The following is a 17138-nucleotide window of genomic DNA, read 5'->3' as shown; positions in this document are numbered from 1 at the left end:
AGGTAGCAGAATGTTAGAAATTATTAAGTAGAGCACAAAAAGCTTCCTGAAGCTAAGTGCATAAAATCTATCCTGCATTTCTATCTTGAATTTTGCAAGCAGTGCACTCCATGTGCACCCTCTTCCCCTAAAAAAGGATACAGGACTGACATGCTGCCCAGGCAAGTTGTCAAGGATGCCAAGTGGCATCTGCACCAGGCATGATCAAGTAACCCAAGGACTCTTCCTTTTGGAAGAGAGGTAACTGAAGATTTACTGCGAAGGCAACAAATAATGACTGAAGTCCATAGTGTCAGGAGTAGCCTCCAGCTGCATAAGGAACAAGGTAGGGTTTATCTAGCGAAGGTAAAAAATACCATGTTCAATTCAAGCAAAAGAATATGGTACTGGAGAGAGCTGAGGAAATCCTGCCAGCTGGGTGCTGTGCACGCAAGTTCATGTGTGTTTAAAGTGAGAGTGCAAGTGTTCACAGAAGATAAATCTATTGAGGCATTAGAGGTTACTATAACAGAGACCGCAATTCTGGCCCAGGAAGGCTAAGCAGAATTCTTGAGCTCTTGTTACCCAGGGTCAGCAATTTAAAAACATTCATCCTTTTTACCTGCAGTTTAGCATCTTACTAAATCACTAATAAAGCCAGAAAATAGTTCATTATATTGGACTACCTTCATTAACAATAACCTTTGTGCAGAAATATTCCCAGGCGAAAACACTGACCAAAAAACCAATTCATCAAATGGCTACTTGGTGCATGTCACAAAAGGAGACAATATCAAGACTGGACAGCATTTTAACTGTAGGTCTCCCTTTTAATACACCTTCACATTGACTTACATGTGTGTTTATTCAGCACCTGAGAGAAAAACTCCTACAAGAAGCATGTATAGCCTAAAAATCTCAATCTGACCTAATTTTTCTAAATATGAAATGGAGTGAACCGTATCTTCTACATATGGTGTTCTTCAGGTGCACAACATGGTACATTAGCACTTGTCTGCCAATGAGCTACAGATAAATAATGTAATTGTTCACACTCACCTAAATATGGAATCGTAGGAACCATTTTTAAGCTTCTGATGTACTCTCGTGTCCTTTTATAATTATCTTCTTTAGACAGTAAATAGTCTAACTTCTCAAATGTGGTCTTGTCTTTCCGATTCAAAAGCTACAGAGAAAATGGAGATCATAAAATTTTCAAAGACAAATCCACACAAACCCAACAATCAATAACTTGTTGAATTGCCCGGAGTAAAGGAAAGCACAGTCTCGTTATGACTAACTTTGTGCTGCTTTGGGTGATGATGATAATGTTTGAAAACGTGCTGTTAAAAAAAAGGCAATTCAGTGTAAGTCAAGCTATGAAAAAATATGACCATTATTTCTGACTAATTTGTCAAGGATTCTCATATCACAACATCAGTTTTGAATAACTTCAGTAATATTAAACTTTTAGAGAAAAAGTATGTTATTATACAGTCACCAATGTTCTCGTAACTTAGAGTTGCTAAAAATGCTCTGAATTTAAAAGTACAAACAGCAATGGAAAATGCTCTAAATAAATGCAAATTATGCCATTTCAACAGTACCTTATCAAAGGTATGACAAAACTATTCAGAAGAAAGTATATGGAAAGTAAACCATTGTGATATTAAATCCACGTTTTCTATTTCTTAGACTTACTACAGACAACTAGAAAAACATTTAGGAATTAAAAACTCCTAGTGACAGGAGGCTGAAAAGTAAACATAAAATACACAACTGTAGCTATAAAAACACATTCCCTGTTTCAGCTGGTTTAAGAAACTCCAGCAATATTTTTAAGATTGTTTTAAAAGCCAATCAAGCTGGAGTGAGTGGAGAATTATGGCACTGTACTCTGGCTTCTTGCATGTGTCCTTTCTGACAAGAGACAGCTGCTCCATAGCACATTCCTTCATATCCCTTTTCCCCTGGAAAATTCCAGTTCTTGTACTAAGCTTTAATAAAAAAATAACATAAAAAGGATAAATAATGTTAATAAAAAAATAACATAAAAAGGATAGAAATGAATGTATCAGAATAATTTTGCTGTTTTCTTTTAATCAGCACAGAGAATTGCTAGAGGCCCTGCCACTGCAATGTATTGCATTTTTGAACTACTGTGCCTACAAAGAGCCTGGCACCTCTTTAGGTCTAAGTCAAATTAGTCACATAGTTCATTTCATACAAGAGCAATTTTCCCTATTTAAGTTCCAGCTTCATCAAGCTGCTCAAAACACCAGGCACTTACTTTTTTATTAGACTATAACCTTATTCTGAGCAATCAAGTCACAAAATAGTTGCAAGCATTTAAAAAGCTTGATAAACTTATCTAAGACTTAAATATAGCCATCTTTATTTATAAGCTCTGAACAGCCAGTGTGATCCATGGTGTGTGGAATACTTAATTGATGAGAATTACCCAAACCTTTGTACAGTTAAATGTTACATACAGTAGAAATAACCTGTAACTGTGTATTCCTCTTTAAAGAAATATTTAAATTTACTTTAAGTTTTGCTAAGAAGTTCTGCCTTCCAGGGACAGAGTTTCTGAAAACAGAATTATCAATGCTTTTAATTTCTAAAATAAATAAAAATTGAAATGCATCACGCAATAATCACAAAATTAATGCTTGTATATTTGTAACATGCCTTCTTCCTTCCTTTTAGGTAATGTATTAAATGATACACTATGTTTTGAATAAGGGGACACTGATACACGTTCTGTTCTAAGATTACTTATCAACAGAAGTCTTCTTGAGCATATAACCACTGGCTTCTAGAACACATAGGAAAACAGGAAATTTACAGGAAAATAGATTGTTTACAAATATGCAGCCAAAACTCTACTTTTCACAAAACATGTAACAGGCCGCTACTTCTGCTACCACAGTACCACAAAAACATAAAAGCATCTTCCTCCAGAGTTTACAATACAACAAATTCCAAAGAAACTCAGAATTCAAACAAGACAGAAGGGACAATGGTCAAGGCAACACTTACAGCCCAAGTTTTGGTCAGCCTGAAGATAGGTGCACTTTGCAGTGCTGACACCACAGACATAAGAGAATGAAGATTATTCAGTTCCAGAAGCTTCTGAAAAAAGGGAGTAATAGCTTTTAGCACATTGAAAATGGAAGCAGGATTAATTAATATCAAAATTGCATTAATAAACCATGATTTTTCATTAATAAAATACCAAGTTTTCATCTACGACTGCAGATAACAATATTATCCAATGCTGTCATGTGCAAGATTCTTAAGACCACTTTAAAAGTTGCCAATTTTACAAGTATACCCATCAATATAATAGGCATTTCAGTTTAGAGAATACAAACCGTATTTGATTTCAGTTTGTTATTTTCTAAGGCTGTTCCCTCAGGAACAGAAAACAGGAAAAAAGTATTTGATGCATTGATCTTGAAAATTTATGGTTTTTTTGGAAATTAAAGATTTAAGCAAAAACATTACATAAAGATGCTGACAATCCTCTCAGAATTAACACAACTTCTGCCTTTGTAATCTGTTTTATAGGAAAAATTTACCTCACTTCAATGTACTTTAAATTTATTCTGTGTGTTGACAATTAATCAAAACACACAGAGCTCAGGCAGACAATACTTTGGAATACAGCTGTCAAGATGATAATGCTTGCTACAACAAGAATAAAAATGGAAAATAGAAAAATGAGAATTGCTGTCACGTAGCTTCTTTGTAAAGCTTAAAAAGAGGCTGGATTCATCCTTGAGTGATCCATTTACTCACTGCTCAGAAGCATTTAAGGAAGATCTGGACTTTATGGAAGGAAAAGCAGGAAAAGGAAAAAAGCAAGAGAATGAAAGAGGGCAGTGTTCCCCCTTGTGCAGGCTAAAAAAAGCCCAAACAAGCACCACAACTCTTATTTCTAAGAGCAACCTAGGACCTCCAAGTTGAACATTCTCCTATTACTTGGACTATTTTTTTGTGCCAGTAACTTACACAGATAAATATTCTTCTATAAGTACAAAAGTTCTAAGTAAATTGATTGGAAATATGCACAATGCAAAAATTGTTTTGTACTATATGGAAAATATTATTTTAATTACCTACACACATATACAATTTCACATACAAAATTAGCACTCAGGACTTTGATCCAAGTGCTGTGTCACTCAGGGTCATATAAAACAGAATGACCACAGGTTGTGGAAGAGATAAATATTTTTAAATTTGTTTGTTTGTTTTAAAGTTAAGAGTAAAATGCAGTGCTTTATACCAGCAACTACATATCACAAGCAGGAATACAAGTCTCACAACAGCTATTTTAGAAGCAAGAAATTTCTTTTCATAAAAGTTTAAGTTTGAAAATGGTGGGAGACAAAAACCAAAACAATTTACAACCTCATTTTATGTTGTCAACACTCAACTGGCCACCAACAATTCAAACCACTTTTAAACTTGGTAGGCAGAGGTACAAGATGAGTCACATTGAACTGGGTAGTTGCATCTAACCAAGTAGAAAAGAACAGTTTTCATGCCTTTATCTTACTCGTGTGGTACAACATAATAGATGTGCTAAAACAGAACTGTTACCCTCTGCAATCCAACAATGGCTCACACGAGTAGTCCAGAAACAAACAAGAAGGAGTTAAGGTTTTGAATGATAGTGTAAGAAATTTGCACTTACTTTTGCTATTTTCACAAAGTGGCTCAGTATTTCTGCCCTTATTTTTAAGGTCTGTGCTGTTAATATTTCTCGTACAACCCAAAAACTGACCTGTAAAGTAAACACATTTAACTTTATTACAAAAAAATGGACTTTATTAGTCCATGAGATGAAACATTTGCAAACTCTCACAAGGCTCCAGGAAGAAAACAGGGTAAGGGAACAAAAAAGTTCTGATCCCATGAATTCTCATCTGTATCACTGCAACTGCCCTGGAGCATTATTACCACTACCATGAAGAGGTAGAGAAGTGAGACAACACCAAGAAAACTGAATTAGCAAGTGAAACAAAAAAAAAAAAGGAACAAAATTGCTCACGTTGCACCATAGCAAAACATATTAGGAACTAATAATTAGGAACGAATGGTCTAGAGGAACAACATGAACATGTGGACAAAGCAATTGAAAACAGAGGCTGTAATTCAAAAATCTTAATCCTGATTTGGAAAAATAGGTTTTAATTCACATGAGTAGTTCCGTTTAACTTTATACTCAAAGACAACTGTCAAACAGTACCTGTTCATGACAGCAATCAAATTACTTACCTGGTTAAACCTCCTAGTAAAGGCAACAATATTTGGAGCAAGGGTGTGTTTTTCTTTCTTATTCCATCCACAGCTGGCTAGTTCCTAGGAAATACATTTAAAAATTGCCATAAAAACCAGAAATTAGTTCTCCTTAACACTAGTTCTAAATCACTCTTCTGTTTTTAGAATCTCAAGTCTCAGTTTCAATCAAAATGTTGTTCAACTTTCCAAATGTACACTACTAACTTTAGACACCTTCACACGAAAAGGCAGAGTCAGCCAAAGAGAATTCTGCTTCTGAAAAGCACTTTGTAATGCTGATAAATGGAACACACTCTAGAGATCTGTACATGCCGCTGTGAGCAGCAGGAGAAGCACTACCAGTTCCAAACATATTTTAAATCCCAATCTCCAGCACTTAAACTTTCTGCAGATAAAAATGCCAATTTGCATCTGTCAGGACACAGATTCTCCACATGAACAGTCCATGTCTGGTCTTATGATGCTGGAAATCATATGTTTATGTGGAAAAAAATCTCAGACTCTACTAGGGACAGCAAAATTTACCTTTGTCAGAAGAGTGGAAGAGGTCAGTAACCTAAGGATATTAAGCGGTAGCAAGACGGCTAGTGAGTAACAATGGAAAATCCTGTGTATGGCAAAATCATTTGACTAGGTTTAAAATTCAGACTGAATAGGAGGACTGATAAAAGCGAGTGATTCAAAATACCCCTGCTGATTTTTTTTACTCTGCTACAATATACCATGTTCTAGAATTACACTTCATCTCTTTTTTTTTTTTTTTTTTTTTTTGGTGTGGAAGGATGCTGGCAGTTTCCTCAATGTGCACAGTCACAGGAAACTGAAATTTGTGGAGATCGCAATTTCAGGACTTGGAAAAAAATCTAAGTAAAGTTACATAGAAATCTAGAATGTAAGCATAATTATTTCTGCTGGAGAACAAAGAATTGTTAACTAGACATCCTCTTACTAAACTCTGCAAAGTAAAATGCAGATGTGTTTTTTAGTAATAGCTGTTGAAAAGCAGGAAAAAGCCTCAGCAAATACCACATTTAAAGGATGTTTGTGTGTTTGAGATAAGACTTAGCAACCAAAACTCTAAAATCTTAGGTATTTCCATCCATGCATAAGGTCATGTTAAAAGACTAAAACCTTGAATTTCAACCAGAAAATGTTAACCTTCTTAGTCTAATAACTTACCTAAAAACAAGGGGCAGGTTCATGACAAACACACAGACTATTTCTTGCTTTAAAACCTAGTCCTACAGTTGGCAGAATTTCAGCAGAAACAGTTGTTTATTTTTGGCAAACGAACTATATTGACAATTCCAATAAAATGAAAATCAGAAAGCACAATTAACAACTAATAGTTCCTGGTAACTGCTACGTATTCAAAGACCTGTATTCCAGCAGAAGCTGAAAATACAATAGTTTTCTTTCTGATCACTCCTCACTGAGTTACATCTATTTGCCAGAGTAACACTTCAGGGAATTTCATTTCAAAAAGGCAAAATGAAGCAATGACAAAGGAAAAGAAGGACAGCAAATCAATTGGTTTGGGATATTTTTTGCTATAAAATTCTGTGGCACAGGTCTCATAGTAACTAAAATAAATGCAAAATTCGCTTTAAAAAATGAACATCTCTAGTTTTGTATTTTATTTTTTTGGTCATTCATCTCCTTGGAGTATGACACTACCTCTGCTTTTGGCAAAGGTAGGTAGAATAAAAAACCCCCTCTGCTTTGTTCTGATATTTGTCTAAACAAAACTTCCTCATGAAAGAATATCTACGTATCAATTTGTACATATTGAAAATATTTTTGTTAGCAGATTTTTCTAAGGGTATTGCTAATTTCTTATGGCCAGAGGCACAAGTCAAACTCTGAAATCAGATACGAATTGAAAATTGGCAGCAGAAGGGAGAACAGAGGATTTTTACGCCTGTTAAACTTATCCTGAAGAAACACTCCACTAAAAGCAAGACAAGACGACTTCCAGGAAAGCAAAGTCATCTCCTTTGGCAACAGATGACAAATCAAAATAACTCCTGCTGGATTACATATTCACAGTGCTAACAAGGAATATGCCTAGAAAAATATTAGTGCAGCACAAGAAGGTGAGCATTTTTGAACAAAAAAGCATTATTTAAATCGTCACATTTCCTCAGGCACTGAATTCCAAAGATGTAAGCAGATGGTTTAAGAAAACCTACCTCAGGCTGTATAGCTTTAAATACTGGCATATCCATCAATGTTATCTGGCTCTGCAATGAAGACAGAATTTTACATCATGTAACACGAAGAGCTAACAGTGACATATTTCCATCTGCCCTTCAGTACCTACAAACCATATACATATTCCTCAATGACCAGAACTAACCAGCCCTGGCTTTGGCCTTGCCTGTCCAGGCTGACACACCACAACCAGAAGTGCCCCATCCTGAGTGACACCCTGTCATTCCTCGGCTGTCCCCAGGTGAAGACTTTCGGTACCTGCACCAGTCTAAGGGGAAATACCTGTGCTTGAGAGTCTTCCTGTTATGCAATAAATGCCTGAGACAGTAATGGCAGGAAGAATTACAAGCCTTTCACACAGAGAGCAGCATACATTTTATGTTCACTGGGTTGAAAGGCGATAAATTATTACATGTTAATTAGTTATGACTGGAATATGCTTTAAAGGGGTCATACACAGATTTTCAGTCCCACAGACACACATTTCAGTTTTTCATTTCTCTGCATGTTAGTGGGGTTTTTATTTGTTTTGCTCACAGCTACAGGTGGCAAATGGAATTGGAGAGAAAAAAAACCAGCTTACAGAAGTTTGGAATTGAGTTAAAAAATGTTACAATGATATAAGGTTGCATACATCTGTGGTTTTAAAGCACAGCACTAAATCAAGACCCTCAATCAACATGCTTCCATCTCAAACCAAAAGCAATAGGAATAGAAAATTGGTGAGTTTAAGCTTACAAGCAACTTTACCTTGACTTCATCATTTTATAAATACAGTTCCAAGATAATCACAAATGTAGACTACACTATGTTCTGGGCTGTCTTTGGACATAACATTTCTATTCTGATGAAATCAGACATACCTATTTTCACATGATTTTACAGTTCTGTCTAAATTGTGTCTATTAATTTCTGAATCCAGTCCTTGACCATGGATCATCTGAACCTGGATAACTAGGAGCAAAAGCCTTGGGATTTTTTAACTGAGTTGATGCAGATTTGCCATTCAAGTATTTTTGTAATTTTACCTAACAACAGCTCTCATCTGTGTATTCTCTAGTAGTGTTAAAAAAGGCTCAAAGTCTCAAAAAGGTTCCAAAGTGACAAACTTAAAGGAATAAGGTAGGCCTATCTCCAAGATTTTTTTTGGTGAACAGGTATTAAACAAACTTACATCAAATAATGACACATCATTTTGACGCTCAGAATCATTAATGAAAACATTCAACCTTATGTGCAGTAGCTTTCATCCTCACTCCTTCCAGTACCCCAGCAAGTTAACACGGAAATTTAAAACAAGGAGCAAGGACAAGAATTGCATTGGATGTTTGTCAAAACTGCAATTCTGCTTTCAGTTTAACACTGAAAAATTGTTATCAAAGAAAGGAAATTGTTTCCTCTCTGTAAGCTTCTTCTCTGCTTTTAAGAAACTTGCTTCAGGAGAGAAGCTGAGTATTTGTCAATTAAATAAAAAGTTAATCAGACTGTGTTTAGCGGCCAAGGTTGGACTTGATGATATTACAGGTCTTTTCCAACCTTTAGGATTCTATGATTCTATAAGTAACATCTTCAAACCTATGCTAGGGTCTCCTAAAAGACTTTAAAAAATGCAAATGACTTTATACAGTAAAACAAATATGCTGTGTCAGGTCAGTACTAAATGACTAAATCCCAAGACAGGCTTATTTTACTGAAGCTGATAAAATCAGAAATTTGTTTTCAAGAACACTGGAAGTTTATTTAAAAGATATTTTTTTAAGAAAAAAGATTTCATGTATTTAGTACTCTGCAAGCTCTGAATATTATACAAGCTTAAATGCAAAAATAACGTTTCTACTTACAGCAAACTCCTCAGGAGTTACTTTCAACACATCAAATACAACTGCATCGTAGCTTTTACTGGCAAAATCTGAACTTCGTCCTTCAAGAGAATCTGAGCTGCTACTACCCTACAAAGAAAAAATAGTAGGCTTACCTGCAGAATGATGAATTTAATCTCAAATTCAGGAAATAAATATCTGTAAAAATACTAAGTAATGACAAGAAAATGTATGAACTTCAAAAAGTTTCAGACACCAAATTATCAAATTTAGTTTCGCACTGTTCACAAATGTTTCCAACTTCCTTCTGCAAAAACTACAGTGACATAAAATTTTAGCTCTATGAAATATTCTGCTTTAGCAAGCCATCTTTAAAATCATAGACTAAATGAAAGAGCTGCCACACAAAAGGAAACGTGTTGAGATTTTGAAGATTCATATTCCATAGGATTTTTAAAATTAAATATGCAAAGTAAAGAGTAGGTAGATCCAAGTCAAGCTGCTCTATCCATAACATTATAACAAAGGGAAAATTGACACATTCTGAAATTTAATTTTCTGCACACTACTGATTAGGAAAGCCTGACATTTGTACTGGTCAAACCCAAGAAGAGAATAAAGGGGAATGAGTAGAAATGCAGACAGTCATGTTGTATCAGGAAAGTGCCAAGTCAGCATTCAGAAAGAGAAGCACTGCCTCAGTATCCACTGAGGGTAGTGAGTGAAGGATCAAGAGTAACACAGTCTTGTTGGACTTCCGAAAGATTTTTGATGTTATTCCTCACTCCAAAGACAATAGGCCCTAGCACAGAAACTGTCCTTGCAAAGATAAATAATTAGTTACAAGGCAGTTGTTACAAGCACTGAAAATATGTGAATCTGAAGAGAATTATGTGTAAGTAAGTGATGTTTATTATATATTCAACAATCTGGAAAACCCTGTAGAGTTATTGAAAACTATGGCTCTTAATTTTACTTATTTAATGTGGTAAAACAAAAAACCTGGCAATGAAAAACTGAAAAGTGCCTTCACAGGATTTGATTAAGTCTAGAAAAGGAAAAGAGAAAATATATAACAGATTATTAATATGGTCCTTCATAAATCCACATTGCATGCAACTTTGGAATACATATGCAGTATTAGTCTCCATTGTAAAGCTGAAAAAGAGTTTCTCCAATCCCACATTTAAAATGTGTGCTTTACAGGACAAGCTTTACTATAGCCGATTATTTCATCATAATATTAGATGAAAGCAAAAAACTAGAAAAACTCAGGCAGCTAATTCCCAAGCAGTGTTCCGTTGGCTGTCATGGAGCAACAAACAGGCTGTTAGCTGTGCACAGCAGCTCAACACTGAACATTTTGGGAAGCAGCACAAAAGAGCCTCCTGGTCTCCACAGGATACAAATATTAAAATGAACAAAATCTTAGAGCACTTTCTCACTAGCAGACCGGTAAATTAAAAAGAAAAAAAAAAAAAAAAAAAAGGAAAAATGCAGCTGGATATTTCTGGGTTCTATTTCTGACTGACTCCATTTTGATGGTATATTACATTGCTCTGAACTCACTAATAATACATGGCTGCTCTAAATTACAGGTCAAAAAAGCTATTTAAAACTAAATAAAATGAGTAATCATCAACGACAACAATATAAAAACATGGCTGTGAACACCAAGAACCATGGAGTATTCTACAATTACTCTCTTGCCATGTTAGTTCTTTTTCTTACAAATGGTGTGGTATTTGACTACTAGCGGAAAGGGCTGCTGTGAAAGCTGAAACAAACCAAAATTTCCATTTTGATACAGGAGCTAATAAAACCCAAGGAACTGTACCTCTGGAGTGGCGGAGGTAACCATCACATTGGCCATGAGGTCATTCCTTTTATACATGCTCTCCACAAGATGCAGGAAGTTTCAGCTCAGCCAGCACTGGTTGAAAACAGAAAACAGAAATTCCTGCAAAGCAAATAATTTGTGGAATAAATAAAATCTATAAAAAAACCAAAATGCGCACAGAAAATAACCCAGCAATACAAGAGATTTCAGTTTTCTTCCTTGGAGCAAAGGACTTAGGAAACAAGATTTTCTTAGGAGATAGATGCTCTTTTTTTTCCAGGTACCAACTGTGAAGGAGTACAACTGAATATTGCTAAAGCCATGCTAAGTCCTCACCCTTACTTCCGCTCAACTCAAGAAATGCAGGGAAAAAAAAGCATGATCTGTCATTTATGTGGAATTAGGTTTTACATAAAGTCCCTCCTAGGCAGGACAAAGTCCCAGAAACTGCAGGCTACCACAAACTGCTTACAGAACTGGCAAGTCAGCTCAAGCTCTGATTCTCTTTAACTGAGAAAACAAACAACATGGTTGTGTCATCATTCCCCACAGCACACATGGATGAGCCCATGGCAAGTACTGCCACTGATTCCTTGGACTCTTTCAGCAGAATCTGTAGTTGCTCATGTGTGCAGCTAGGGATACTGCCATATCTCCCTCTGGGTCCTTGCATTCCCTCCCACAACACTGATCACACCAACAGAAAAATTCTGAAAAAACAAACAGCTAAAAATAAAAATAACCTCTTATTTTACTCTCTTTAGAAAGATGAGGTCTTCGCTTCTCATTCCTACAAAGACAAACAATTCCCCCCAGGATCTCGCATGAAACAAGTCACTAATTTTGCTTCAAGTAACGTCAAAATCTTCTCTGCTAAACAAGGCAAGATTCAATTTCTTTTACCTTGTCTCCTGATAAAACTAACTCATATTTTGAGCACTAACAGACTTCTAAGTATTTCTAGGTCTGGAGCTGCTCTTCTTAATAGTCCTTACAATACTGAAGTGGAAAGTAATTCTGTAGATGTAATTTCTTTAACGTGTGGCATTTACATTAAGGCCACAAAAATATTGTGTCCTCCATCCCTGCCTTTCTGAATAGGCTCTCCAGAGTGCAAGGAATCAATAACGCTGTGAAAGGGGAAAGAAAAATCCCATATGTGAACTTGTATCATGCCCAAGTTCAGTTTTACACCATGTCTGAATGTTCATTATATCAAAGTGAGACAAAATTGCTCTAATACCTAAACCCAAAAGCACTAATATACTTTTGCCTTTCAACATTCAGCACATACATAAATCTTGCAAGGCTAGAAACGTTCATTCTAGACAGGATCAAAATAGATTTGCTTCCCCTTACAGCCCCCCTGCAAATGTTTCAAATATAACACAAGCCCTAAAAATGCACTGCTTCTTCCTATGTGGACAGATTTCTCCAAGATTCACATCTACTAAAAAATACTCCTCTTCACTTGTTTTGCTACCTTGATGAAAGTCATAGGGAGCAATTATCCTTTTAAGTCAAAGTCCACTTGGTCATTTGAAGCGCTTCCCCACCTGCAGAAAGCCTCACTCTGCACACAAAGTAACACAGGAGCTAATACTAAGCCTACGGTACAAAGAGGCTGTCGAACAACACAGAGAAAGATATTAAAAATAATACTCCCCAGGACTTGCAATATTTCACGCCAACAAGATTAAAAAGAAATTTTTGAAAGTTTAAAAATTATCAAAGGTCCAATATGCTGGCAACAAAAGGTAAAAAGTCACTAAAATGACATACAACTTCTTTTCACAGCTTTTGATTCTTACAATTTCTTTCAACTCGCTCAGGTTAATCATTAAAATGATGCATTATGCAAACAGTGCTAAAAATCAAAAGTAAGAAAACACCTTATCTGTTTGCACAGAAGGTTCATGGGCACACTGCAGTAGATCTCCTTCATAGGCAGCCAGAAGCAAAGTGGATAAATCAGGATGAAAACATACATACCACCAGAGGTTGTCTGTTCTTCTTTGCCAATTTGACAAACCCATTTAGATACGTAGCGCTCTCTGAAGCAAAACTGAGGACAGTGCAAAAACAACTGGAAAAAACCCCCAAAAATACCACCATCAAAACCAAGCACAGAAGTAAACCTTATAGCCATTATTTTAGCAGCATTTGTCAAATTTTGTTATCTATGCCATAGAAGCAACATTCTCTGAAAGCAAAATGAGAATTTTATATTGCTGTTAGTAATATGCACGTAATGCAGTAAAAGTGCCCATCAGTTCAGTCTCAGTACTAGCTACCCAACTCAGAAGAAAGTCACTGAGACTCTTAAGCGCAGAAAACCACTTCTGGCCAAGAAAGTCCCTGTGCTCTGATTTCTGAATGCTAGCAGAGCATAGGAAGTTACCGACTGTTCACATTGCTTTCAGCCAATACAAAAATAACCATGTGAGCAACCACTGATGACTGTTGTTCTCATTGTTTTTTTCACTGGAGGGAAAAATACTGAACTAGACATGCTTCTTGTCAGCCCTAATTTGGCCATTCTGGACTCCACAAGTCAACTGGCTTAGCTGATTTCAAAAACCATTTACTTACTATTTTCATTAGTTGATTATGGCTTTCCTAATACCACTGAATCATGAACTGAGAGCTGCAACACACTTTTAAGAAAACATACTTCAGTATTCTACCAAAATAACTGTTCTTCCTTAAGCTTAAATTAGCTGGAAAAGTAGCTCAGTGAAAACAATTAAAGTGCACAATGGCCCCACCTGGGCACTGATAAACTTGGTTAGAACCAACGAAGTAACCAGTAGGGTTTGGGATTTTTTTAAAATAAATTTAGAACAGAATAGTTCCAGCTGGAAGTGGCATACAGTGATCATCTATCTAGTCTCACTGCCTGACCACTTCAGGGATGACCAGAACTTAAAGCATGCTATTAAGGACATTGTTCAAAGGCTCTTAAACACTGACAGGCATGGGGCACCAACCACCTCTCTAGGAAGTCTGTTCCAGTATTTGACCAGCCTCTCAACTAAAGAAATGCTTACTGATGTTCAGTCTGAACCTCCCCTGGTGCAGCTTTGAATCATTTCCATATGTCCTGCCCTGGATTCCAGGCAGAAGAGATCACCATCTCCCTTTCCATGTCCCCTCTCAGGAAGCTGCAGAGAGCAACAAGGTTGTCGCTCAGCCTCCTTTTCTCCAAACTAGATAATCACAAAGCCCTCAGCCACTCCTCAGAGGATTTGCCTTCCAGAATTTGGTATCAGACATCAGAATGGTAGCAGGAGTCATCCTACAAAAGCAGTTCATGGAGACTGCCTGTTGGTACCTGGTAAAAAATAATCACCTTTATAACCATGCAAACATAGTTATCATCTGTTAACTGGAAACGACTCCACACAAATGGAACACAAACATGAAGAGGGAAAGCACTGCTGCACAATGTCAAAGGGAACAAAGTGAAAAACATTTCTGCTTGACAACAGTAATTACAAAAGCAATACATGTTCTCAAAAAAGAACAAATAATAAATCATAAAAACCCCCAAGCAAAGAACCCAATACCATCTTGATCCACATCAAGACAGGGTTGCAGTGCTCTCTCCAGCAGAAGTCCTCCTTCAAAAGTCATTACCCTTCAAGCAAGGCTGCAAACTTGAATCAACTTAGAAGACTAAGTATAACTTCCCTAAGCATGTATCTTGAAGGGAATCTTCATGAAACAGTTACAGGAAAAGAAACATTTATCTGCAAATTACAGTAAAATACTATTACGACTCAAGTTCTCTAAACAGAAGTGACAAACACTTCTGTAATCTCTGGTTATCAAATGTAAGTGAAAATATGAAAGTACCTGTAACGTTAAATACAGTTGCATACTTACAGTGGAATAAGGCAGCTGCGCACTCAACCCATTTTGCTGCACACCTCCATTAGTCCGCTGTTGGGTCTAGCTCTGGCTTTTCAGTAGTTTTATCTCTTGCTTAAAAGCATAACATCCCTGCAAATACCAGGAAGCAGGATTATGGTGACATTTATTTTACAACTCAGTTCTTCTCAAACGGGGCACTCCTCACCTGAAACATGCACTCTGGTATTTTTATTCTTACCTCTCACTCACAACTTTCATTGTTAGCTCCCCATTCTAGTTTCATTGCTATGTGATAAATTCCCAAACTCAAAAGAACTACAAATACCTCACAGAGGGAAGAGCAATGTATTACAAATTTCATAGCTAAATATACTCCAAATACGTGCTTGTAACTCTCCCTCACTGTCAATCAACACAAGGTTCAAGCCAATACATGCTGTTTATTGGTTTCACTCACTTCTTTCAATGTGCTTTATGAATTGTAAATGATACTCATCCTCACACCACTTTCTTCAAGGCTTACCTAAACAAAGCAAAAGGGACACAAACCCAAATACAGTAATTATTTTATCTCTGTATCAGCAAATAAAGCCATAGCTCTTCCACTGAACACGATCAGCAACAAACCAGAGAAAAATATTGCTTAGGTAACTCATTTTGGTAATATTTCTATTAGGCATAGCCCTTTCCTTTTCTCCTCTTTTGCCTTTTACCAACTTTTATAAAACCTAATGTTTAATAAAATTATGCATCAAATGGGAAGAAAATAATCTCAAAGACAGCTTCTTTTACATACTCTGACATGAAAATCCCATTAAAGCCCATGCTGCTTTGATGAAGGTAAAAATCACTGCAGATCAATTGGTGTTACAACTGTGCCTCTACTACAGTCTTTATTTTCCTTCTATCGTTAGGGAACCTCCACCTTAAAAAACTCTATTTTCTAGACTTTAAATATATGCAATTCCTACTGGCATCAAAGCAAGCTATCTTTTGCTGGACAAGGAGTATTCTTTTCACAAACCTAAAACTCATCCAGTAGGCATTCCTCGCATGAGCGAATTATCCTAGTTCACAGAAGAATCAAAATGACAAGTTAAAAATGGGTTAGCACTCACTTAAGTATTTCAATCAAATTACAGACATGATGCCTGTTGTCTGCCCTGCATCATGTGGCATTTTAGTAAAGGGCAAACCTTGTAATTACTGCGCACCTCAACTTCTAGCTATCTTCCCTTTACTAAAATAAGGCAAATAAACAGAAAATAAGTTGGTTTAAAAGTGTTTTGTAATATTTTTCTTCAAACTGGTGCTACATCACGCAGGATAGGCAACATACAGAAAATGAACAAACAACTGTGTGTAGTTCTGCCCTTTACAGCATCTTCCTGTCCTCAGAGATGAAGAATATCTACTAGACATGGCATGAATGTTCAACAAGAGAAAAAAATATCTAACTATCAAAGCATCTACTGGAAATAAAAGGCACAGATTGCAACATTCATAGATAAGGTTTCTGAGGCAAGGAATATCCTTCTGTATCTCAGAGACACCAACGCATCTCAGTTTTTCCAATAATTAGTATGACAAGAGTATCTAAGCTCCATTTTGTTAGGTTTAAAACAACAAACCACAGACAAAAGGCACGATGTACTTCTATAACCAAGAACTTCCATTTCCATTCCTTCTCCATCCACTACATGCCAAAACCCCAAGCTGACATAAGCCTACAGAAGCTAGACCAAAAACTGTCTGAAGAGATTTGAAGACAGATCGCAGTCAAGGCTCTTAACAAGACCCGCACGGTATCACCCACAGGATGCGCAAATAGTTTCCAAATTTATTCCTAAAGACACAGAAGGACGTGGCCAACCCGAGGTGGTTTCCACCTGTTCCGCCCACACCCCCCGTCCGTACTCCGGCTGCTCTCGCTGTCCGCCCGGAGCCGCACCGCGCAGCGCCAACTGCACGTGCCCGCCCCGCCTCAGCACAGCGGGCCAGTCCCGGAGCCTCCCGGGAGCAGGCAGGGCCGTGGCACCGCCCTCCCCGCGCCGCTGCGACATCGCCCGGCGGGGAGGGGCCCAGCGCCCTTTCCG

The 17138-nt window shown here is 36.9% G+C and overlaps 1 protein-coding gene across 13 annotated transcripts in view; it reads right to left on the bottom strand.

Moving 5' to 3' along the window:
* The window catches only part of RALGPS1 (Ral GEF with PH domain and SH3 binding motif 1), an 85098-nt gene extending 68150 nt beyond the window's left edge, over window positions 1-16948 (bottom strand). For 2 of the 13 annotated variants that reach the window (XM_042052556.1, XM_042052555.1), the window contains exons 1-10: window positions 15500-16937; window positions 15055-15171; window positions 13159-13252; window positions 11164-11286; window positions 9348-9455; window positions 7485-7535; window positions 5269-5352; window positions 4685-4774; window positions 3022-3114; window positions 1039-1165 (exon numbers count right to left, since the gene is read on the bottom strand). In XM_042052556.1, the coding sequence (XP_041908490.1) occupies window positions 1039-1165; window positions 3022-3114; window positions 4685-4774; window positions 5269-5352; window positions 7485-7535; window positions 9348-9455; window positions 11164-11220 (610 nt within the window). In that variant the 5' untranslated portion in view covers window positions 11221-11286; window positions 13159-13252; window positions 15055-15171; window positions 15500-16937. Of the gene's footprint in view, window positions 1-1038; window positions 1166-3021; window positions 3115-4684; window positions 4775-5268; window positions 5353-7484; window positions 7536-9347; window positions 9456-11163; window positions 11287-13158; window positions 13253-15054; window positions 15172-15499 lie in introns of all 13 variants that reach the window. The other 11 variants (XM_042052559.1, XM_042052558.1, XR_006020404.1 and 8 more) reach the window with 10 other exon arrangements.
* Between the last annotated feature and the right edge of the window lie 190 nt (window positions 16949-17138).

The sequence above is a fragment of the Corvus kubaryi genome, unplaced genomic scaffold (genome assembly GCF_017639235.1).
Source record: "Corvus kubaryi isolate FWS band 111438036 unplaced genomic scaffold, C.kubaryi_AGA036_p1.0 78, whole genome shotgun sequence".
In the NCBI taxonomy this organism is placed as follows: domain Eukaryota; kingdom Metazoa; phylum Chordata; class Aves; order Passeriformes; family Corvidae; genus Corvus; species Corvus kubaryi.
This window is presented reverse-complemented; position numbering and strand designations above follow the sequence as displayed.